We start from the raw sequence: 20604 nt of genomic DNA, 5'->3' as shown, positions 1-20604 counted from the left end.
CACACACACACACACACACCGGCTTAACCCTTTCCTCTTCTAAATTGCTTTTGGTCAGTGAGGTGTGGGTTCTGCCAGGATGGAGGGACAAGAGTAGTGATTGGGATGGATTGGAAGTGAAGCTGGTATAACTCGAGACCCATGCTAACACACCCCTCATCTGCCCCAGACCCATGTTACCACACCCCTCACCTGCCCCAGATCCATGTTAACACAGCCAGCCCTCACCTGCCCCAGACCCATGTTAACACAGCCAACCCTCACCTGCCCCAGACCCATGTTAACACATCTCTCAACTGCCCAGTTCTCTTGGGTAAGAGACCCTTGCTTGCTGTGGGTCCAGGGCTCAACATGGCAGCACGTGCTCTCAATGCCAACATTGGGAACAGAGGCAGGTTTATATCTGTGAATTTGAGCCCAGCCTGGTCTACATAGTGTTCCTGGACCACCAAGGCTGTATAATGTGAACCTATCTCAAAACAAACAAACAATGGAATTTTTAATGGAGGTTAAAGAGATGGCCCAGTAGTTAAGAGCACTAACCTAGCACCCACAGGGCAGCTAACAACTATCTTTACCTTCAGTTCCAAAGAATCAGATCTTCTCCTCTGGCCTCTGTAGGTACACACACAGTGTACAGACATGCAAGCAGACAAAACACCCATACTCATTAAAAATAAAATGAAATTAAAAATAAAATTTAAAAAGGCACCCTGTAAGCAGGCCTCAGAGTAGATATGAGATGAGCCATGTGGGTGGGTGTATTGACTGGGCTGGGGGTGGGTAAGCTTTCTAGTGGTGAAAACAACTTACTTGAAGGCCTTGGAATAGGAGGAGACTTTGAGGGGGCTTGGTTCTGCTAGAGGCTCTAGAGAGTGCAACTTGGCATGATCCAGATCCCAGCTCCTAAAGCATCCTTCTGAGCAGAAATGTCAGTCCTGGCCTGGGCCAGCATCTTGCTCACACTAAAGAGGGAGGTAAATGTTGAGACACGGGGTCCTGCTCATAAGAGTTTTCTATTGCTGGGCGGTGGTGGCGCATGCCTTTAATTCCAGCACTTGGGAGGCAGAGGCAGGCGGATTTCTGAGTTCAAGGCCAGCCTGGTCTACGGAGTGAGTACCAGGACAGCCAGGACTACACCAGAAAAACCCTGTCTCGAAAAAAAAAAAAAAAGAAAGAAAAAAAAGAGTTTTCTATCTAGTAGGTCATGCAGCGGTTTAAGGAAAAGCCAGACTTGAGATTGGATGAGGGGCCAGTGGCCCTTGTGGAGGAAGAGGTTAGATGAGGGGACAGTGAAAACTGAATTTTCTACGGGGCAGGGGTGGACGGAAGAGCCTAGCCTGGGACACAGGATCCTTGGTTTCAGAGACTGAGTGTAGAGACAATGGGGAGAGGGTAACGCTGCCCCTCCTTTCCTACTTTGGATGATAGCCAATGAAACATCCATTGAGTGAGGCTGGGCATCAGAGGAGTCTGGGGAGTTGTTAAATCTTCCCCTTGATGGGTTTGAGGGGTCCGAGGGACATCAGGCAGCAATCGGAACTGGGCATGCTTCTGTACATAGATGTACATACTTCCTGAGCCAAAGGCCAGAGCCTAAAGTGTGGGCAGTGACCTGAGAGGAACAACAGTTAGGGAAATCGGGGCCTCTGGTTTCTGCTGTGTGAGGTCATCCAGGAAGTACCCAGGCTTCAGGAGGACTACCTGGGCGTGGCAGGCAGCAAGGGAGGGCCTGGGAAGAAGCCAGACTGAGACAAGAGCTTCCAGAATACAGATTGAAGGAGATCCCTGAGTACAGGAGAGGTCTTCAGAAAGCCAGGCAAGACTGACACTTGGCAATGCTGGTGGCTTATGGCATTGCCTGGGCACATTATCCTAGGACCTTGGAGGTACAGCCACCACAGAGGAAGCAGAAGCCTAGTGGAGGGCTTCGATGAGAGTAGGGTGAAAACAAGAAGCCAGAAGCAGCTTTGAGGGGTGGGAGGAGAGCTAGTTTGGGCTCAGCCAGAGGCATCCAGAAAAACAGGTGAATAGGAGTCTAGGGGCTTGGCAAAAAGGAGCCCCTCAGGTACTGACTTCTGGACCCAGGGTTACTTCTCATGGGCCTGGGCTCTCTGGGTTCCAGCTCAGTCGCCAACAGGTATCAATTCTGTAACCTCCCTCTCAATTCTAAGCCATGAGCCCTGCTATGGATTCTGGGCCACTGCAGGGGAGTTCTGAAAAATTCTCTTTCAGAATTTTAGGCTGTCCCGAACTTTCGTTTTTCCTTCCCTTCCAGTCCTTTGAAGTATATATGTAGGAGTTGCGGGAAGAGGGGGGTACTGGTGCCAGGGCAGGATTGATGGCACATAAGCTGATTGGATGGGCACATTCTCTGTGGGACTTGGTTGCCCTGATAGCAGAGGCTCGTGCTCCTGGCTCAGTTCCCCAAGCTTGATGAGGTCACCAGAAATTCAAGCCAGTTATCTGGGTTGTGTTGAGCCTGCCCTTGCTCTGACTCCTTCCCCCCTCCCTTCCTCGCTCCCTCCTCAGCTCCTGGGCACCTTTGGGGAAGACTATCCTACGGTAAAGCCTTGGATTGCTTATAACTTTCCAGCCAAAATCCCCCACAAAGGGGAAGTCCCTCTTACCAGGGAAACTGAAACTTCCAGTTCATCTCCAAGCGCAGCCTTTCCTCCGCACGCCCTCCATGGCACCCTTTCTCCTCCGCCTAGTCCTCCAGGGGATCTAAGGCATGCTACCCTCCAGCTTTGTAACTGGAGGCTAGAGCTCCCTCCCCTAAAGTCATGCTTTGCCATCTCTGTCAGATGAGGACCTTGGGAGCCACTGAGGCTGTCACAAGGTGTGGTGTTGCCTAAACATTCACATCTGTGAAATGGGAATAACGACTGCACCGTCTTCCTAGGGCTATTTAGTGTGGGTTAAATGAGCTAGGGGCATGAAGGAAAGCCCAGAAGCACCTGAGCATACAGATCCTGCAGGCATCCAGAGAAGTTTTTGTACTCTTTTGTTGACCCATAGAGCTTCAATTCTATACCTATTCATTCCCTTAGAGTGTTGCACTTCCTCGCGCCTTGGGACATTTGAACGTTCCCCATCCCTCTACAGAGAGAACCTCACACTCTCCGAGTTTCCACTTTTCTATTTTTTTATAGTGTTTGTGTGTGCCTGTGTGTGTGTGTGCCTGTGTCTGTAGGTGCCTCTGTCTCTGTGTGTGTCCCTATGTGTGTGCTTATGTGTCTCTCTATGTATGCCTGTGTGTGTATGGAGGGGTGGGGGGGTGTGCATGCGCCCTCATGTGGAGTTCAGAGTTTGACTCCCCAGGATGAAACTCAGGTTTTCAGGCTTGGTGGAAAGCTACTTCATCAGCTAAGCCATCTCTCTGTTCCTCTGTCTTAACACCCAGATCAAAACATTCCTGGGAGCTTTCAAAATTCACCAAGGAGGAAGAATGACTCTCCCCAGGGCAGACTCCATGTTCCTGGGTTCAGAGCTTCTGCTCAGCATTTTTCGCTCTGCATCTTGTTGTTCCAGGAGGAAAGGGCTGAGCCAAGACTCAGCCCAGCTCAGCCCAGCTCAGCCCAGCTCAGCCCAGCTCAGCTTAGCCTGTCTTTAGCCACTGCTCTGAGGAGACCTGCTTTCCCCTGGCATATATAATCTCACTGCTCTCTCTCTGCCTCTAGATGTACCCTCCACCATCCCAGGGGGACTTTGTAGTGCAGCTTGCTCAATGTTTGCTATTGCAATGTTGGGGATAGAACCCAGTTATCTCTGCCAGACTGAGCCATCCTCAGGTAGGCAAGGTATGTACACCAACACTGAGTTACACCCCAGTCACCTGAGCTACCCACCAGGCCCCTGAGCTATACCCCAGCCTGCTGAGCTACACCCCAGGCCCCTGAGCTACACCCCAGCCACCTGAGCTCCCAGACTGTTGAGATACACCCTGACCAGTTTTTTGTTGTTCTCTTTTTGTTTGTTTTTTGATTAATTAAGAGAAGGAATGAAAGGTATAAAGAAATGTGAAATCAAACATGCTCCCTTTGAGGCCAAGTCTGGTGACACACATCTTTAACCCAGGATTTAGGAGGCAAAGGCAGGAGGATAACTGTAGGCTCGAGGCCACCCTGGCCTACATAGTGAGTCCCAGGACAGCCAGGACTACAAAGAGAAACCATTTGTTAAAACAAAAACAAAAGCTGACCAACCAACCAACAACAAATCAAATAGGCTTCATTTAGCTTTCTGGCTCCCAGTGACTCTGCATTGCTCTTAGAATACTGTCTGCACCTAGCAATTAAAGTCTCCACTAGCTGGACCCAAACCTATGCTCTGGCTTCCAGGGCAGCGGTGTGTTCCTCTTCCACTTTTGCACCATGACACCCTCTGCCTGACTGTTTTTTCATGTTGTCTTGAAAGGAGCCCAGTTTGTTGTAGTCATCAAAGCTAGAGGAGACAGAGGCGGTCAGGAGAGGTAGCCAAGGCCAGCACTCCCTGAGCCCCAAGCTCTCACTGCTCTCAGGGCTGGAACTAAGAGCATAACAACCTTGGAGCTGAACTTGAAGATGCCCCGAGGAGTTCATGGAGAGAGCAGGCTGGCACTGCATGGGCAGACGAGCAGAATTGGGACAGGGATACCTTGTTCTCTAAGTAACACACGGGACAGTGCCACATTTGAAGCTTTAGGACACAGTGACAAAGTATGGCTCCAGAAAGCCAGGGACTCCAAGCAAGACTCTGGACGAGGCACCTGGGAGAGCCAGTGGGGTGCCTGGGAGGAGGGAGTGACCCTGGAGTTAGGGTGTCCTCAAGGCTAGGGGAGGAACAGTTTTTAGAAAGAATGGGTGACCGGGCAGTCGTGGCGCATGCCTTTAATCCCAGCACTTGGGAGGCAGAGGCAGATGGATTTCTGAGTTTGAGGCCTGCCTGGTCTACAGAGTGAGTTCCAGGACAGCCAGGAGCCAGGGCTATACAGGGAAACCCTGACTCGAAAAACAACAACAAAAAAAAAAAAAAAAAAAAAAAAAAAAAAAAAAAAAAAAAAAAGAAAGAAAGAATGGGTGATCTTGCCAAATGTGGTGACAAGCCATGGGAAAACACAAAGGAGGAGCAAGGCTGAGGGTGACCTGAGGGACTGGCTCAGGCCAGTGGGTAAGGGTTGCAATGCTACACAGGGCTAGCCTAGGACAGCAGAGAGGGGGTTGTGAGTGGAAGCAGGGAGGTTGGGGTCAAGATGGCTTGAAGTGCCTTTGGGATGTCACGGATCTGTGAGTTTGGAGTAAAGATATCTATTGCACACATACACACACACACACAGAGAGAGAGAGAGAGAGAGAGACAGACAGACAGACAGACAGACAGACAGACAGACAGACAGACACAGAGAAATAATCTGCCTTGCTGTCTGTCTCTCCTCCCCATCTCTCATATGTCTATGAGAGGCTATAGGGTGGTGACTGAGATCTCTGTCCCCAGCCCAGACCTCTGTCCTGGACTCAGGACACAGATAAACAGGCCCAGGGAAACAGATTGGAATGGAAAGCAAGAATCCCAGAGAAGAGTCAGTTGAACTGTTCTAAAGAAAGGCAGTGCTGGGTGACTGGCTCTGGGCAGTGACAGGTGGAAGAAGTGGCCTGGCAGGGTGCTGGTCTCAGAGAGTTGGGTGCTGCCGCTGTCATGACTTTGCTTTTAGTGATGACAGGGTCTCACTATGTAACCTTGGTCAGCCTGGAACTTACCAATTTAGACCAGGCTGGCCTCGGACACACGAGAGGTCTGTCTGCCTCTGCCTCCTGTGTTTGGATTAAAGGCATGTGTCTTCCATACCTGGCCCCCATGGCGTGTCTTACTCAGGGTGGCAGCCTTAAGAGGCTCCTTTCTTCTGGCTATGGGCGCTTTCAGCCATACTTTGATAGGGAGGTGTGGGAGGGCCCACTGCTGGCCTCAGCACCACCACGTAGGACCTGGAAGAATGTCTCTGAGCAAGCACAGGAAGATGCCTGAAGGCCATGGACTGAGCTGACTTGCATGGACCATAGCCCTCTCTCCTTTAAACTTGTTCATGGCTCCCCTACAGTTTTCTCCAGCCCGGTGTTCTCCACAGCTCTGACCCTCAGCTGACCTTAGCCAGCCAGCAAACCTAGTTGCAGGTCTAGTGACCCCTGACTGAGGTGAGACATTGAGCTCACAGCTGTCCAATCTCTCCTCCCTCCCCTTTGCCCTCCTTCTTGAAATGCTTCGGTCTGTACTCAACTCCCCACCCCCAGGGGTCCTCTCAGCTATCGAGAAACACAGCTCGAGGGATCCCTGGGGACTTCCTGACCCTTCTGTGGACCAACTATGCCCCAAACAAGTTGTGTCATCCTCCGAAGACCCTTCACTCAGATGACCTGGGTCTCTACTTTTTCTTTTCTGGCATGAATTCTGCCTGCCCTGCTAGATGGTCACAGATGGCAGAGGTGAAGGGGGAGGACCACAGGGATGGAGGGGAAGGACCGCCTGGGCGTAGCAGTCAACAAGTCGTGTGTCACTGGGAAGAACGGAGAGCTCCCTGCACATAAACACACACACACACACACCAAGTGGAGGCAGTTCTGGGGAGACAAAGCTATTTAACTGGGACACAAAGGGCAGAAACTCAGTGCCCCCAGGAGCGAAGGAAGGGGGGCTGTAATCTTCATAATAGAGAGGGGACACCAGATTGTGCGGGGCTCCCAGGCCACCTCTGCTCATCTTTGGCTCGCACAGGTGGGCCTTGGGATCATTACACAAATCAGCCCGAAGCCTGTATCCCCAGATTCCTAGAAAACAGACACCTGTGACATTCCTCGGGCTCTGCAAGGCACAGGGAATTTAGATGAACATTCCAGGTGTCCTGAGCTCAACCAGCCACAAAGTCTTTGCCCTGATGTCTTTGGATGAGTCATTTAGTGTCTGTGGGCCTCAGGCTCCTCATCTGAGGACAATTTAGGTGCGAATGGTTCCCTTCTACAGATGGAATCCGAAGCTTAAAAAGAAAACTCGTGCAAAAGGAAACTAAGTCGAGTCTTCTGGGCTGTTGCAGAGGTGGCTCAGCCCAGTCATTGTTTCCCCCTGTCCCTGCCCGGGTTTGGGTTTGCATCCATATAGGGAGGTCTTTGAATGCAATGGATGCTTAGAGATCAACTGTCTCTGTCTTTAGAGATTTTCCTCTGAGGAATTTCAGGCAATCGCCACTCCCCACCCTTGTCAGGTCTTCCCCGAACCTTCTGTCTAGACAGAACCTGCTATGGTGAGGCCAGCCCATCTCCTCCCCTTTGCCCACAAGGCAACAGGACTGGAAAAGCTGATGGTACCTCAGCAGGGGCTGTGGTTAGACAGGACTGAGGACTTCCTTCAGGGCTGAAGGATGTTACTATTCTGGAAAGCAACCAAAGTCCTTGGACTGACTTCCGGGAAGAGCCAGGTCTATCTGCCTAGACCAGGCTTTTGCTGAGGAGAATCAGCTGGGCAGCCATCCTGGGGACCCTTCCGGATTCTGTTTAAACCCAACGCACATCCCCCTAGATCACAAACACAGCAAACAGGAGCCAAGCCACAGCGATACATTTCTTCAGCACGGAGCCAGAGGATACAGGTCACCAACCAGACATATGTTGTCCCCTCCATGTAGAATACTTCCTCGGGGCTAGAAAGGCCGGACCCCTCAGTCTCCAAGCTGACAGAGCTTCTCGATCAACCGATTTCACATTACTGAGTCCACTGTGTGTCAGGCACTGTCTAGACCTGTGAGCAAGATGGTCCCTGCCCATCCTGTACGAAGCAGCACCTAGCCCATCCCTGTTCTCAAATACAACACATTGCTTATCTCTGATGCCTTTTTATGACCTATTCATAGCAGGGTATAAGCTCCAGGAAAAAAGGGACTTCAACTGCCTCACCAATGTGATGCCCAAGAACTCAGTGGAGGAAAAAAACCTGGCAGGCTGCCAAAACAGGGCCAATAAATAAATTGACATGGAACTCAGAGGCAGGGCAGACACACAGACCTCAGAGCCGCACAGAAATATGAAGCACGCAGACACACACAGGATGACTGTCCCCATAGAGTCCTTCAAGCCAACTTTGAGCTTGTTCTTTTCTTTGGCCATTTATCTTGCCCACTGGCCCCTGGGCTGGAGTCACTCTTGTCCTGGAGCCTTCCTAGATAATAGTTGAGGAGATCTTGGTGCCTCCATTCCTTGTGCTGGGGACAAAGCTGGCATTATGTTTTGAAGACAGAGTCTCTCTGTGTAGCCCTGGCTGTCCTGGAACTCACTGAGTAGACCAGGCTGGCTTGGAACTCAGAGAGATTTGCCTGCCTCTGCCTCCTGGAGGGATTAAAGACCTGTCCCCCTTGGCCAGAAGGTGATGGCGCACGCCTTTAATCCCAGCATTTGGGAGGCAGAGGTGGGCGGATTTCTGAGTTCGAGGACAGAATGATACAGAGTGAGTTCCAGGACAGCCAGGGCTATACAGAGAAACCCTATCTCAAAAAACCGAAAAAAAAAAAAAAAGACCTGTCTCCCCCCTCCTTCTCTCTCTTAATGCATATATGTGTGTGTGTGTGTGTGTGTGTGTGTGTGTGTGTGTATCACTGGAGTGAAGATGCCCCCAGAGGTCAGAAGAGTGTTCCGTAAAGCTAAAGTAACAGGAGGTTGTGAGTCACAATTATGCTTACTGAACTAAACTCAGGTTCTCTGGAATAGCAGCAAACGCTGTTAGCTGCTGAGCCATCTCTCCAGCCTGTTAACTGATTTGAGCTCCTTTGGTGAATAGGCATTTCAGTGTACCTATATTTGCCAACCTTTAAAAAGAAAGATACATCTTTTGGGCAGGCAAGATGGGTCAGAGGGCATTTGCTAACAAGCCCTCCGACTTGAATTCAATCCCCAAAACCCAAATGGCGGAAGGAGAGAAATGATTCCCGCGGGTTTTTCTTCGACCTCCCTACACAGGCTGTGGCTCACACCTAACTCCTCCGGGGGGAAAAAAAAAAGGAAACTACTTCTTAAAACTCGGTGGAGGTCAACATTCCAGAGGCTGGATCTTCTTTTTCTAGCTCGACCTTCCCCATCCCCCACCATGGCTCCTCCCAAGTTCCGCCCCTCACTCCCACTCTGATGGGCGCAAAGAAACCGGGTTTCTTCCTCCAATCTAGGAACTGGTAGTTAAGGTCAGGCCACGAGGGCTTCCACGAGAAGGGCCCTGTGCAAGACAGACAAGGTAGGGACCAGGCTGCCCATACCTCGCCCCTTTCCCCCAGATCAGACCACGCCCTTCCACACCGGCTGGAATCCCCCGCAGGCCCTTTTCCTCCCCCTCAGACCCCGCCCCCGCCCCGGGGTCCCGCCTCGTGTCCAGAACTCTGGACTTCCTCCAATGTTCCGCCTGACTCGACTGGGACCCGCCTCCCCACCGAGAGCCCCGCCCCTCTCCTATCTGACCACGCCTTCTTACCCCTCAAAGCCCCTGCGGCTTGCCCGAGCCCCTTCCCAGTCTAGGCGCCTTAGCCTGCGCTGGTTGGTTCACCAGCAGCAGGTCGCCAGGCGGGTGGCCCGAACAGAGCATCTTCCTGCGCTTGGGCCAGCGACAGGCACTACCCAGCAGGCGGTGACACTGCGGGCTCTGTAGACTCCGGGGCTTCGGGGAGCGGCGGGCTCCAATGAGGCCCAGCGGCGGCAGTCCTAAAATACAGCTTGTGGTCCAGGCGGTGCAGGATCGATCACATCGGGAGAGTACATACAAGGGAGAAGGAGTCCCCATGGGTCGAGGTCACTGTAGTCGACCTAGAAAGATAGGAATCCGGAGAGGAATTGGAAACTCCAGCTTCCCCCACCCCCACTTGCCTCTTCCCAAGGACCTGGGCACCTTCCTCCAATCCTGAGACCTGTTGCCAGGTCAAGGTGTTTTATCCACTGACATTCTCCTTCAGTCCTCACCGGGACAGAAGAGAGTTCACCACGAAGTGAACAATCTCAGGGAATAGCATGTCCAGTTCCCTTGGCCCAAGCTTGGACTATTTAATACCTGCTGTCTGAAAGCCCATAGTCCCCCTGGGCCCGTTGCTTTAACCCAGAGATATCAGGTCAGGTGGCTGAGGGGGTTAGGGTAGAGTTGATCTTTGGTGGGGACCCCCACCCCCACCAGAATCAGAATCTTCAACTTTCCCCAAGATATAGACCCACCAGCCCCTTAGGCCCAGGGCCTTTAGGAAGGGTAGGGTTGAAAGCAAGAAAGCCTGAGGGAACACACACACACACACACACACACACCCCTACCCAGAGGCCTCCAGCACAACCCTGTCAGTGTGTTTACAGGGACCCACAGGTCAGAGGCCTTTTCCGGCAAACGCATCTGAGGATAAAGAACAGGGAGACTCCATGATAACTCCCTTCTAAATTTACCATTCTAAGTCCTTAAAAATTCTCTCATCTGCCGGCCGGTGATAGCACTCGCCTTTAATCCCAGCACTCAGGGGCAGAGGCAGGTGGGTCTTGGAGTTCGAGGCTAGTCTGGTCTACAGAGTGAGTTCTAGGATAGCCAGGGCTACACATGGAAACCCTGTCTTGGGGTGGGGGGACCCCAAACCCTCCATCTGTTCTAATTCACTCTTTTTGCTGAAGAACAAACTGAGGTTTGGAGGGTGATAGCAAAAAACAAAGGGTGGAACAAGTCTGTGCCCTTGACCTGGCTGAAGGATGGTGCTTAGGACTCTGAGCTCAGGCTGGACCCTGCTCCCTGATACGGAGTTCTGAGGAAGGTCCTGGCCTAGCTCGCTTTTGCACACAGCCAGTATAGACTATTTAACTCCTAGTGACTCATGCAAGCTTCAGAGGAGAGTGGGCAGCTGCTTTGAGTCCCCAGAGTCCAGCACAGGCTCTGACTTGTCCCCCAAATCCCCAATTGAATACCCAAATTTAGGGAACTCTTTTCTGTCCTTGGACTGCCTCCCTCTCCCAGTCCTTTCTTCTTTCCCTGGTTGAGCCTCTCCAGTATGGCTCCTGCCCATCAGCCAACAGGCTCTGGTCCTGCCTGTCTCTGAAGGAACAGAAAGCCTTCCTTGGCCCCTCCCTTCTCAAGCTCCCTTTCAGGCCAACATTCTTGGCTGTTACACTTCCCCTCAGCCCCTGCTGCAATCTGGTTTCCTCCCGGACCATTCCATGGGAACAGCTCCTGAAGGTCATCGCTGACCTCCTTGTTGCTAAATCCGAGGGATGAGTGGCGACTTTATCTGACTTGACCCCACAGCAGTGGCTGACTGGACACTCACACAGTGAGAACCTCCCTCACGTAAAATACTTTGGGGCCCTCCCCTTGTTTTGGGGACACTCTGTGCTCCTTATCTTGCTATCTTACCAGCTTTTGCCTACCCCAGCCTTGCAGCGTTCCTGGGCACAAGGAAGCCCAAGCTTGGATTCCTATGCCTTCAGTGTGTGTCAGAGAGCTGGTCTCCACCCCACCCCCACCTGCCTCCTGGAGACTTCCAGGATGGTGTGACCATAACAGTCATGCTCCTGGCATCACACCAGTTATGGCCTCCCTTAGAAATACCTGCTTGAACCAGAAGTCTGAGCATGGTTCTTTTTATTATTGTTATTATTATTCATCTATATAATGCATATGATGTTTTACCTGCATGTATGTCTGTGCTCCACTGTTTGCCTAGTGCCCATGGAGACCAGAAGAGGATATTGGGTGCCCTGACAACTGGGGCTGCTGATGTGGGTGCTGGAGATTAAACATGGGTCCTCTGGAAGAGCATCCAGCACTCTGAACTACCGAGCCACCTCCCCAACCCAGCATCTTAAGTGAAATGTATAAAGCACAAGTGACTGGTATTTACTTATTTATTTATAGACAGGATCTGAGTATTAAAAGTGTGTACACGAGAAACTCTGTCTCAGAACCCCCCCCAAAAAAAAGAAAAAAGAAAAATAGAAAAGAAAAAAGTGTGTACACAAGCCAGGCGGTGGTGGCGCACACCTTTAATCCCAGCACTTGGGAGGCAGAGACAGGCAGATTTCTGAGTTCAAGGCCAGCCTGGTCTACAGAGTGAGTTCCAGGTCAGCCAGGTCTATACAGAGAAACCTTGTCTCAAAAAACCAAAAAAATAAATAAAATAAATAAATAAATACATAAATAAAAAGTGTGTACACATGACTATTTTGTTTGCTTGGTTGTTTTTTTATTTTTTATTTTCCAAGGTTTCTCTGTATAACCCTGGCAGTTCTAGAACTCCCTCTGTAGACCGGCCTGTCTGCTTGTGCCTCCTGGAGCACTGGGATGTGCCATCATCCCATGGCTTGTCTCTCCATTTTCTTTTTTTTTCTTTTTTCTTTTCTTTTTTTTTTAAGATTTATTTATTTTATTTATATGCGTACACTATAGTTGTCTTCAGGCACACCAGAAGAGGGCATCTGATCCCATTACAGATAGTTGTGAGCCACCATGTGGTTGCTGGGAATTGAACTCAGGACCTCTGGAAGAACAGTCAATGCTCTTAACTGCTGAGCCATCTCTCCAGACCCTTGTCTCTCCATTTTCATAGTCAAGTCAAGCAACCAGAAAGATGGGAGTCTCTAGCTTCCTCTTATGCTATTTACACTTGGCCCAAGGGTTTGTTACCTGGTGGGAGGGGGCCTCAACAGTCTCCTGTCTGTGCTGACATCCTTCATCCCCTACATGACTGTCCCAGTAGGGCAGTCAGGATGGTTCTTCAGAAGCATGGGTGCACCCGGTGTGTCTTCCCCACCCCTCCCCCACCCCTGTTACTTGCCCCCACCCTTCCCTGCCCTACAGTCTCTACAGCACTAAATTCACACACAGTTCTAGTGCCTGAATGTTTCCCATCTCCACGACATGCTTGCTCAAGTGTCACTTTCCCGTGTAAGTCATTTCTGACTCCCAGCCAGGTCATTTAGTTGTGTTAGTCCCTCTGCTGATCCAGCAGAGCCTTGCTTGCTTCTGTGGATTCCTCAAGCAGTCATTCATTGGGTAGTCTAGTCTGCAGAGTTATGAGCCCTCCCACTCCAGGCCCCAGCAATGTTAGGGTGAACACAGCAGAGCCCCAGGCCCTAGTGAGGCACACAGACCGGGGCTAAACAGAACAAGAAAGAGGTGGTGGTCAGGGTTAGCCTTTCCTCAGAGGTAAAGACTGCCAGAGACCTGAGGGGTAAGTGGGGATCTGAGAGAAGCCATCCTAGCCCTGAAGTACTCATGCTTAAAGGTAGGAGGAAGCTAAAAAGAACAAAAACACAAAGCAGGCTGGGTACAGCCTCAGGAGCCTTTAATTCCAGCACTCAGGAGGCAGTAGCAGGAGGATCTCGAGTTTGAGGCCAGCCTGGTCTACATAAAGAACCGCCCCCTCAAAAAAAAGAAGATTGCTCTGTGAGGAGCTGCCTGGTATCTGGTGTGCCATAAAGCCACTGAAGAGATTTAAGGAGAAGTGATTCCACTGGGGCTGGAGACTGGAAAAACCAAGTAAGGAGGAGGCTGGCAATGGGTAGGGGCTGCCTGAGGAGTTTGGATGGCTGGTGGGGCTTCCCTCAGAATGGTGCCAGGGAATATGGACAGAATGTGTTTGCCTGGACTGGAGGTTGAGGAAATGGGCCAGAATGGAGTAACTCTGGGACTGTCCTCAGTGGTGGTTGGGAAAGGGCAGTGGGCGTGGGAACACCATTTCCCCATGCTGTCCAATCTGCTACTGCTGCAGGGTTGGCCCCTGTCTTCCTGTGGTCTCCCATTCATCTTTTTTCCTACAGGAGTAGACAGAGGCTCAGGAAGTTGACGGCTGCTGACAAGGCTTCGTACAGGGCACAGAGGAGGAGGAGAAAGAGGAAGCTGGGTCAAAGCCCGGATGTGATGGGCTTCAGGGAAAGTGACATCTGTGGTTTCCTCAGAGCCTGGAAATTCCACTGCCCCTGGCTGCGTCATGAGGAGCCTGCATCCTGGGGTCTGGTCCATGATCATCCGGGGGCCCCCTCTAGGGTTAATAGAATCCATGTCTCTGCAAGTCGTCTCTGACAGACCGACTCCAGGAGGAGAAACTGCTACTGCTACTGGCTTAGTCCCAATGTGTGGCTTGGACCTCCTGCAGCTCTTGGAGAGAGGCTATCCTGCTGGTACCCGTGAAGCTTGAAGGGGTTAAGGAGTCTGCTCAGAGTTATACAGCTAGGAGGAGGCAGAGTGAGGATTTGAACTGAGGTTTGACGGACATCAGAGCCTGTGCGTCTTGCCTCCTGTGCTATATTAAGCCTGTCCACCCTTCAGTTGATTGGCTCAGCAAAGGGAGGAGGCTTTGTGGGGGATTTGCTCGTGGTTGGGGTGGCTGCCCCCCTTCTCATATCGAGAGATGGGAAATAGTGCTGACGTCAATTGTTGCCATGGTGATAAAGCAACCCTTTCCCTGCCATCTCCATGGAAACCTGGGGGTCCATCTGTACTTCGATTCGCCCCCTCCTTCTAAAAGGGGGTCCCTTTGGGAGGGGCCAGCTAATAAGGTATCTGAGAGAGAAGGCAGTGATTCAAACATCTTTTTCTGGGTCCCTTCTCATTGCTCAGGCCCAGAGAACAAGGCTTGGGACCAGGAGGTCCAGTACTAGAGTCTCCAAACAGCTCTACCCTTAAGAAGGAGGGATGCAGCAATACCTCATCAGCCAGGGATTCTTGTAGAAGCTGTCCCTTCCCTAACTTCCTAGGTTCCAGATCCATCCCTCTGCAGTGTGGTGACAGTTCGGCCTTGGTTGCCTGGCTCTCTGCTGCCCCTTGAAGTCAAAGGTCATAGCAGCTGCAGTTTTCAGCTTCACTGTTTTCAAGGGCTAGCTGAGTGTGGCCTCCTGCCTGGTACTATATGGACACGGCCTTACCAAAGCCTTGCAGAAGGTCATGACATAAACCCCACTTTCCAGATCCAGGCATGGAAGCTCAGAGAGGCTGAGGTATCAGGCCCCCACAATCAGAAAATGGCAGGGACAGGACTTGAACTCAGAATTGGATTGAAGACAGAGGCTTTCCTCTGTAGGAGGAGGGAAAGACCAGAACAGAATGGGAATAGAAACAGGAGAATGGAGCCTGGCTTAGTTGGCTGTCTTGCAGAGCAAAGTTCAAACTCCTGAGCTTGGGCCTCCAGACGTCTTGAATGTACCTTTTCTGCTAACCTGTCTTGCGGACTCTCAGCGCAGGCTTGCTCTAGACTTGAGGGGTAAAAACTTAATTCCTGATCTTCACTTTCACCTTCCTGCCTTAAAGCCTTTGCCCACAGTGCTCTACCTGGAATGCCCCCTCCCTGGCTCACTGACGTTCTAGAGCTAGCGAGCTAGCCAGCCTGGCAGGATCAGTGCCTGAAGTCATGCACAAACCAAGTGCATAGGAGGTAGCAAGAGATGTTTATTTTATAGGTTTTTTTCTTTTTTATCTTTATGGTCTTTTTAAAGAAAAGGAAGGCTGAGAAGAAGGTGGGGCAAGGAAGGAAGTACCAGAGATGAGAGGAAAGAGAGAGAATGGGACAGACTCAGGATTTCAGGGCTGGATGAGTCCATGGAGCCCAGCATCTAAGGATCAGCCAACAGGGAGAACTTTTCCTGTAGAAACCAATGAAGGTGCTTCAGCTGGGTGCGGTGATGCATTGCAATCCCAGACCTGAGAAGGTGATAGGAGGATGTTGAGTGCCAGGCTAGCCTGCACTGCACAGAACCTGCTTTAAAGAAGGGGTGGGAGCCGGGCGGTGGTGGCACACGCCTTTAGTCCCAGCACTTGGGAGGCAGAGACAGGCAGATTTCTGAGTTCAAGGCCAGCCTGGTCTACAGAGTGAGTTCCAGAACAGCCAGGGCTACACAGAGAAACCCTGTCTCAAAAAACTAAAAAAACATTTAAAAAAAGATTTATTTATTATTATTTATTATTATATATAAGTACACTGTAGCTGTCTAACTACAACTGTGTTGTACAACTGTGGTTGCTGGAAATTGAACTCAGGACCTGTGGAAGAGCAGTCTGTGCTTCTAACTGCTGAGCCATCTCTCCAGCCCCCCAGTCTTTTCTTTTTTAAAACTATTTTATTTATATGAGTACACTATGGCTGTCTTCAGATATACCAGAAGAGGGCATCAGATCTCATTAGAGATGGTTGTGAGACACCTTGTGGTTGCTGGGAATTGAACTCAGGACCTCTCGAATAGCAGTCAGTGCTCTTAAACCCTGAGCCATCTCTCCTGCCCTCTCATATCTTCATATACAAAGAGAATAATAATAATTAAAAAAACCACAGCAGGCCAGGCAGTGGTGGTGCATACCTTTAATCCCAGCACTTGGGAGGCAGAGGCAGGCAGATTTCTGGTCTACAGAGTGAGTTCCAGGACAGCCAGGGCTATACAGAGAAACCCTGCCTCGAAAAACAAAGCAAAACAAAACATCCTTAACGTTAGTTCCAAGGAACTCAACAGGCACACACTGGTGCATGCACATAGACCCAGGCAAAACATTCATGCACATAAAGTAAAATTAAAAAAAAATATTTGGGACATATTTTTCCAAATAACTTTCTTCTCAGTCAGTAATTCCACTGGTCTTAGGAGAAACCAAAGGTCCAAACAGATGGGGCCATCATCCTCTGACTCCTACCACAGGCCAAAGAACAGCAGGGGGGCCAACTCTAATTCTAGCTTGGGAGAGTTACATGGAGTTGCAGTGGTCAGTCTTTATTTCTTCTACATCGTCTGCTCATCTTTCCCTTTCTTGCTTCTGTCCCAAGCTGCTCTGAGCAGCCAGTGTCCCGCAGAGAATGAAGATTTCACTGGCGAACCCAAGACAGGGAAGAGGAGACTGACCACCAGGAGATTTCTGCGGGTGAAGGGGAAAGGGCGGTAACCATCAAGGAATGCCTGGAAGAGGGTGACAACCCTCTAGCGGGAGGTGGGCGGGGAAGTGGAGGTCGGTGGAAGGCTGGTCCAAGAGTGGGGGTAGCCCAAGGGATAGTGATACTGGCTGGGTCAGGGAAGCCGGTGGGCACGATCCGACGGATACACATACACGGCCAGCCCGGAGTGGAAAGAACAGTTTATGCTGTGCTTTATTAAAATGTGCATCATTCTTTTATTTTAAAATGTGCATCATTGTCTCGTGCTCGGCGCGTGCGACCTCAGCGTGGTGGCCCGCGGCTGGCCTCGTCCGTCCCGGCTCCTGCAGAGCTGCCGTGCGCAGGCGCACTCAGGTAGCACGGGCCCGGGGGCTCCCGCCCATGGCCAGGTAGACGTCGATGGGCACGTGCAGCAGCGTCAGACAGTGGCAGCCCGGGCAGCGTCGGAGCGGCCTGGCGAGAGCGGCAGGCGACAGGGGGCGCATAGTGTTGGGGCGTGCTGGGGGATGCGCCTGGGTTCTTTAGGGTAGGGCCCTGGGGATGGTGATGGGGCGGCGGCCTCACCTGACAGGGTTTTGATCCGTAGCTACAGGCTCCGGGCTATCCTGGGACTCGGGGGCGGAGGCAAGGCCAGGGGAGTCTCCGGCCTCAATGGGGAATCTTCGACCCTGTGGGGTCTCCTGGGCACTCATGTCCAGGCCCCGGGGCACTCTGTATAGGAGTGGCGGTCAGGCAGCTCTGGGCCCTTAGGTGCTCCCTGCCCGTGCCCTTCTCCTGTGCTGTGGCTTACCTGCCGGAGGCCGAGGCCGGTCCCAGGCTGGAAGCAACTGCCCGAGCCCTGGCCGCGGGAGGACGCTCCGGTCCAGGCGGAGCCTGGCAGGTGTCTGCTGCGCGCCCGGGCCCCAGCGTCGAAGGGGAGGACTGCATTGTGACCCTGGTCTCTGCGTGCTGACCTCACACAGCCTGTTCCTCGCTGGAATTCTAGGCAGTCCTGGAGCGTTCGGGCATTTAGCGAGGGCCCGGGCCTGAAGCCAGAGGGCTCTGGCGACCGCACCTTGGTGACCGGTTTGCACTCTTCCCCAACAGCTGGATGGGGACTTCGGAGGCGAGGGTGACCTGCCTGGAAGCGGAGCCCACATGGAGAAGGCCCACATCCCTGACCTACGCAGCCACCCAGGCCCGTTCCCCAGCACTGCTATCACTTGGTGCCTTACTCAGGAATGACTTAACCCATGCTGGGTTTGCTGGTGGTGGTGAGGGAAAGTAGGGACACTGCCCATGTTGTCTGAGGGTCACACAGCATTTACATCACAATTGGACAGGAGTTTAAAAATGTCTGGTCCTCTCCCTCCCTACCACCTGTGGCTGTGTCCAGACGGAGAATGTTCTAGCCCTGGAGGCAGCTGTGAATGAAGTCCTTGGGGGGAAAAGAAGCAGGCCAAGGGCGATGGTGGAGTAGAGCTGCCTCGTGGAGGCAGCATGAGCTGAGAGGGTGACAAGAAGGAGGCGCTACACAGCATGGAGGACTTTCTACTCTCCAATGGGTATCAGCTGGGCAAGACCATTGGGGAAGGGACCTACTCAAAAGTCAAAGAAGCATTTTCCAAAAAACATCAAAGAAAAGTGGCAATTAAAATTATAGACAAGATGGGAGGGCCAGAAGGTGAGCTGGGGCCCTTTGGAGGAAGGGTGGGCTAGGCAACATGGGTAAGCGCTTCCTTCAGAGCATTTCTTCTTCCCTCTGAGTCAGAGGGACAGAAAGCGAGTGAGATTTCTGCCCTAAATAGAAGGATGTGGGGGATCCAGGAGCCTCACACCTTCCAGAGCCACAATTAAAGCACAAGGTAAAGAGAGGGTCAGTTTTTCCTGTCCCAAGAGGTGTTGGCCAGAAGACAGCAAGAACTGGTGGCCACACAGGTGGAAAAGGGAGAGGGCAATGGGATCACTGGGAAGAATACTGGGATTCAATAGCTTTGAACTTCCCAAATGCCTCATCTGTGGTCTCACAGGCTGCTGGGAGGAGGTTCCAAGAATGAGCTAATCATGAAGTAATAAAAGGCAATACTTGCTGCTAGAGATACCTGAGACTGTTCAGGGAGTCAAGGAGGTGCACCTAGACACGGTAGGTGTCGGAAGCTGGAATGCAGGAATCAAGAATGAGGAACCGGGACATTTTGATCTTGATTTTTGTCTCCCCACTTTTCCCCTCAGAGTTTATCCAGAGATTCCTGCCTCGGGAGCTCCAGATTGTCCGTACCCTGGACCACAAAAACATCATCCGGGTGTATGAGATGCTGGAGTCAGCAGATGGAAAAATCTACCTGGTGATGGAACTGGCTGAGGGAGGGGATGTCTTTGACTGTGTGCTGAACGGAGGGCCACTTCCCGAGAGCCGGGCCAAGGCCCTCTTCCGCCAGATGGTCGAGGCTATTCGCTATTGCCATGGCTGTGGCGTGGCCCACCGGGACCTTAAATGTGAGAACGCCTTGTTGCAGGGCTTCAACCTGAAGCTGACCGACTTTGGCTTTGCCAAGGTGCTACCCAAGTCACGCAGAGAGCTGAGCCAGACATTCTGTGGCAGCACAGCCTACGCTGCCCCTGAGGTGCTACAGGGCATACCCCATGATAGCAAGAAAGGCGACATCTGGAGCATGGGTGTGGTCCTGTATGTAATGCTTTGCGCAAGCCTACCTTTCGATGACACAGATATCCCCAAGATGCTGTGGCAGCAGCAGAAGGGGGTGTCCTTCCCCACTCATCTGGGCATCTCAACCGAATGCCAGGACCTGCTCAAGCGGCTCCTGGAACCAGACATGATACTCCGGCCTTCAATCGAAGAAGTTAGTTGGCACCCATGGCTAGCAAGCACTTGATAAAAGCAGTGGCAAGTCCTCCCCAATAAAGTAGGGGGAGAAAGCAAACTGAAAACCCGCTTCTAAGATGGTGATCTCTATTTTACACTTTAAGTTTACTTATCCCATAGCTGACTTCTACCTCCTTAATGTGGCCCTTCAGGCTTCTTACCTTCCCTGTAAAGACTTTCCTGGAACTAAGGCCTTATTTAGATTTTTCTTTTATTAACGGCTCTCAAATGATTTTCATATAGGTGACTAGTTAGCACTCGTTAAGTTAGACCCTAACATCATCATTGGGGAGAAGTGAGGAGAGAAATATGATCCTGTGGAACCGCTCAGGTGCTACAACTTGCTTTCCAAATAAAAGCAAATGCATTTGGAATGCAGACATGGCCTCCTGACTCCTTGGCTTGGTGAGAAGCTGCTTGGTCCCAAAGCTTTCTCAAACCAGAGGCCAAGTTGAGTCAGAAAGAGAGAAGGAACATCCTTAGGACCCAGGCTATCTCCCACCTATGCTGTCAGTCCAGGCAGAAAGTAATGCTTGCAATGGTGGGAGCCTCTGCTATGGGGGACAGAAACATCCCCAGACACATCTGGCTTCCATTCAATCACTTTAATGCTGTTATGGCAAATCTGTAAAAGGTTCAGGACAAACTTCTTTTATTTTTGTTCCTTTTTTAATTACAAAACTAACAGCTGTTAGAATTTTTTCTTTACTTTTTTTTTTCTTTTCCCAGCTACAAAATATTCTGGGGAGATGCATTATAATTTAAAATATATAATATTGCACAAACAACCAAAAGGTTAATTAAAATAATTACAAAGAGAAAAACCCATCCCATCAAAAAAAATTTAGCATTCTGTCCACCCTACCCC

At 51.3% G+C, this 20604-nt stretch overlaps 2 protein-coding genes and 1 long non-coding RNA gene across 4 annotated transcripts; 1 reads left to right on the top strand and 2 right to left on the bottom strand.

Annotated features, from left to right (window-relative positions):
- Positions 1-15385: 15385 nt before the first annotated feature.
- On the bottom strand, positions 15386-16864 carry LOC116095574. The gene is made up of 2 exons (XR_004120648.1): positions 16694-16864; positions 15386-15657 (listed from the first exon to the last, which is right to left on the bottom strand). It is a non-coding gene; the product is annotated as an uncharacterized LOC116095574 (long non-coding RNA).
- Positions 16865-17061: 197 nt separating this feature from the next.
- On the bottom strand, positions 17062-17931 carry Fam229a (family with sequence similarity 229 member A). Its single transcript, XM_031378780.1, has 3 exons — positions 17664-17931; positions 17438-17584; positions 17062-17326 (listed from the first exon to the last, which is right to left on the bottom strand). Exons 1-3 carry the CDS (start codon positions 17798-17800, stop codon positions 17224-17226), a joined length of 387 nt encoding a protein of 128 aa, XP_031234640.1. The 5' UTR covers positions 17801-17931; the 3' UTR covers positions 17062-17223.
- Tssk3 (testis specific serine kinase 3) lies at positions 17853-19801 on the top strand. 2 transcript variants are annotated; one of them, XM_031378779.1, is made up of 2 exons: positions 17853-18078; positions 19085-19801. In XM_031378779.1, exons 1-2 carry the CDS (start codon positions 17964-17966, stop codon positions 19744-19746), a joined length of 777 nt encoding a protein of 258 aa, XP_031234639.1. In that variant the 5' UTR covers positions 17853-17963; the 3' UTR covers positions 19747-19801. The 2 variants fall into 2 exon arrangements, with proteins under 2 accessions (XP_031234639.1, XP_031234638.1); XM_031378778.1 differs by having other exon boundaries at positions 17903-18536.
- Positions 19802-20604: the final 803 nt, after the last annotated feature.

Source organism: Mastomys coucha, unplaced genomic scaffold, assembly GCF_008632895.1.
Source record: "Mastomys coucha isolate ucsf_1 unplaced genomic scaffold, UCSF_Mcou_1 pScaffold18, whole genome shotgun sequence".
Taxonomy (NCBI): Eukaryota; Metazoa; Chordata; class Mammalia; order Rodentia; family Muridae; genus Mastomys; species Mastomys coucha.
The sequence above is the reverse complement of the archived record's forward strand: the minus strand, read 5'-3'. Positions and strand labels throughout refer to the sequence as shown.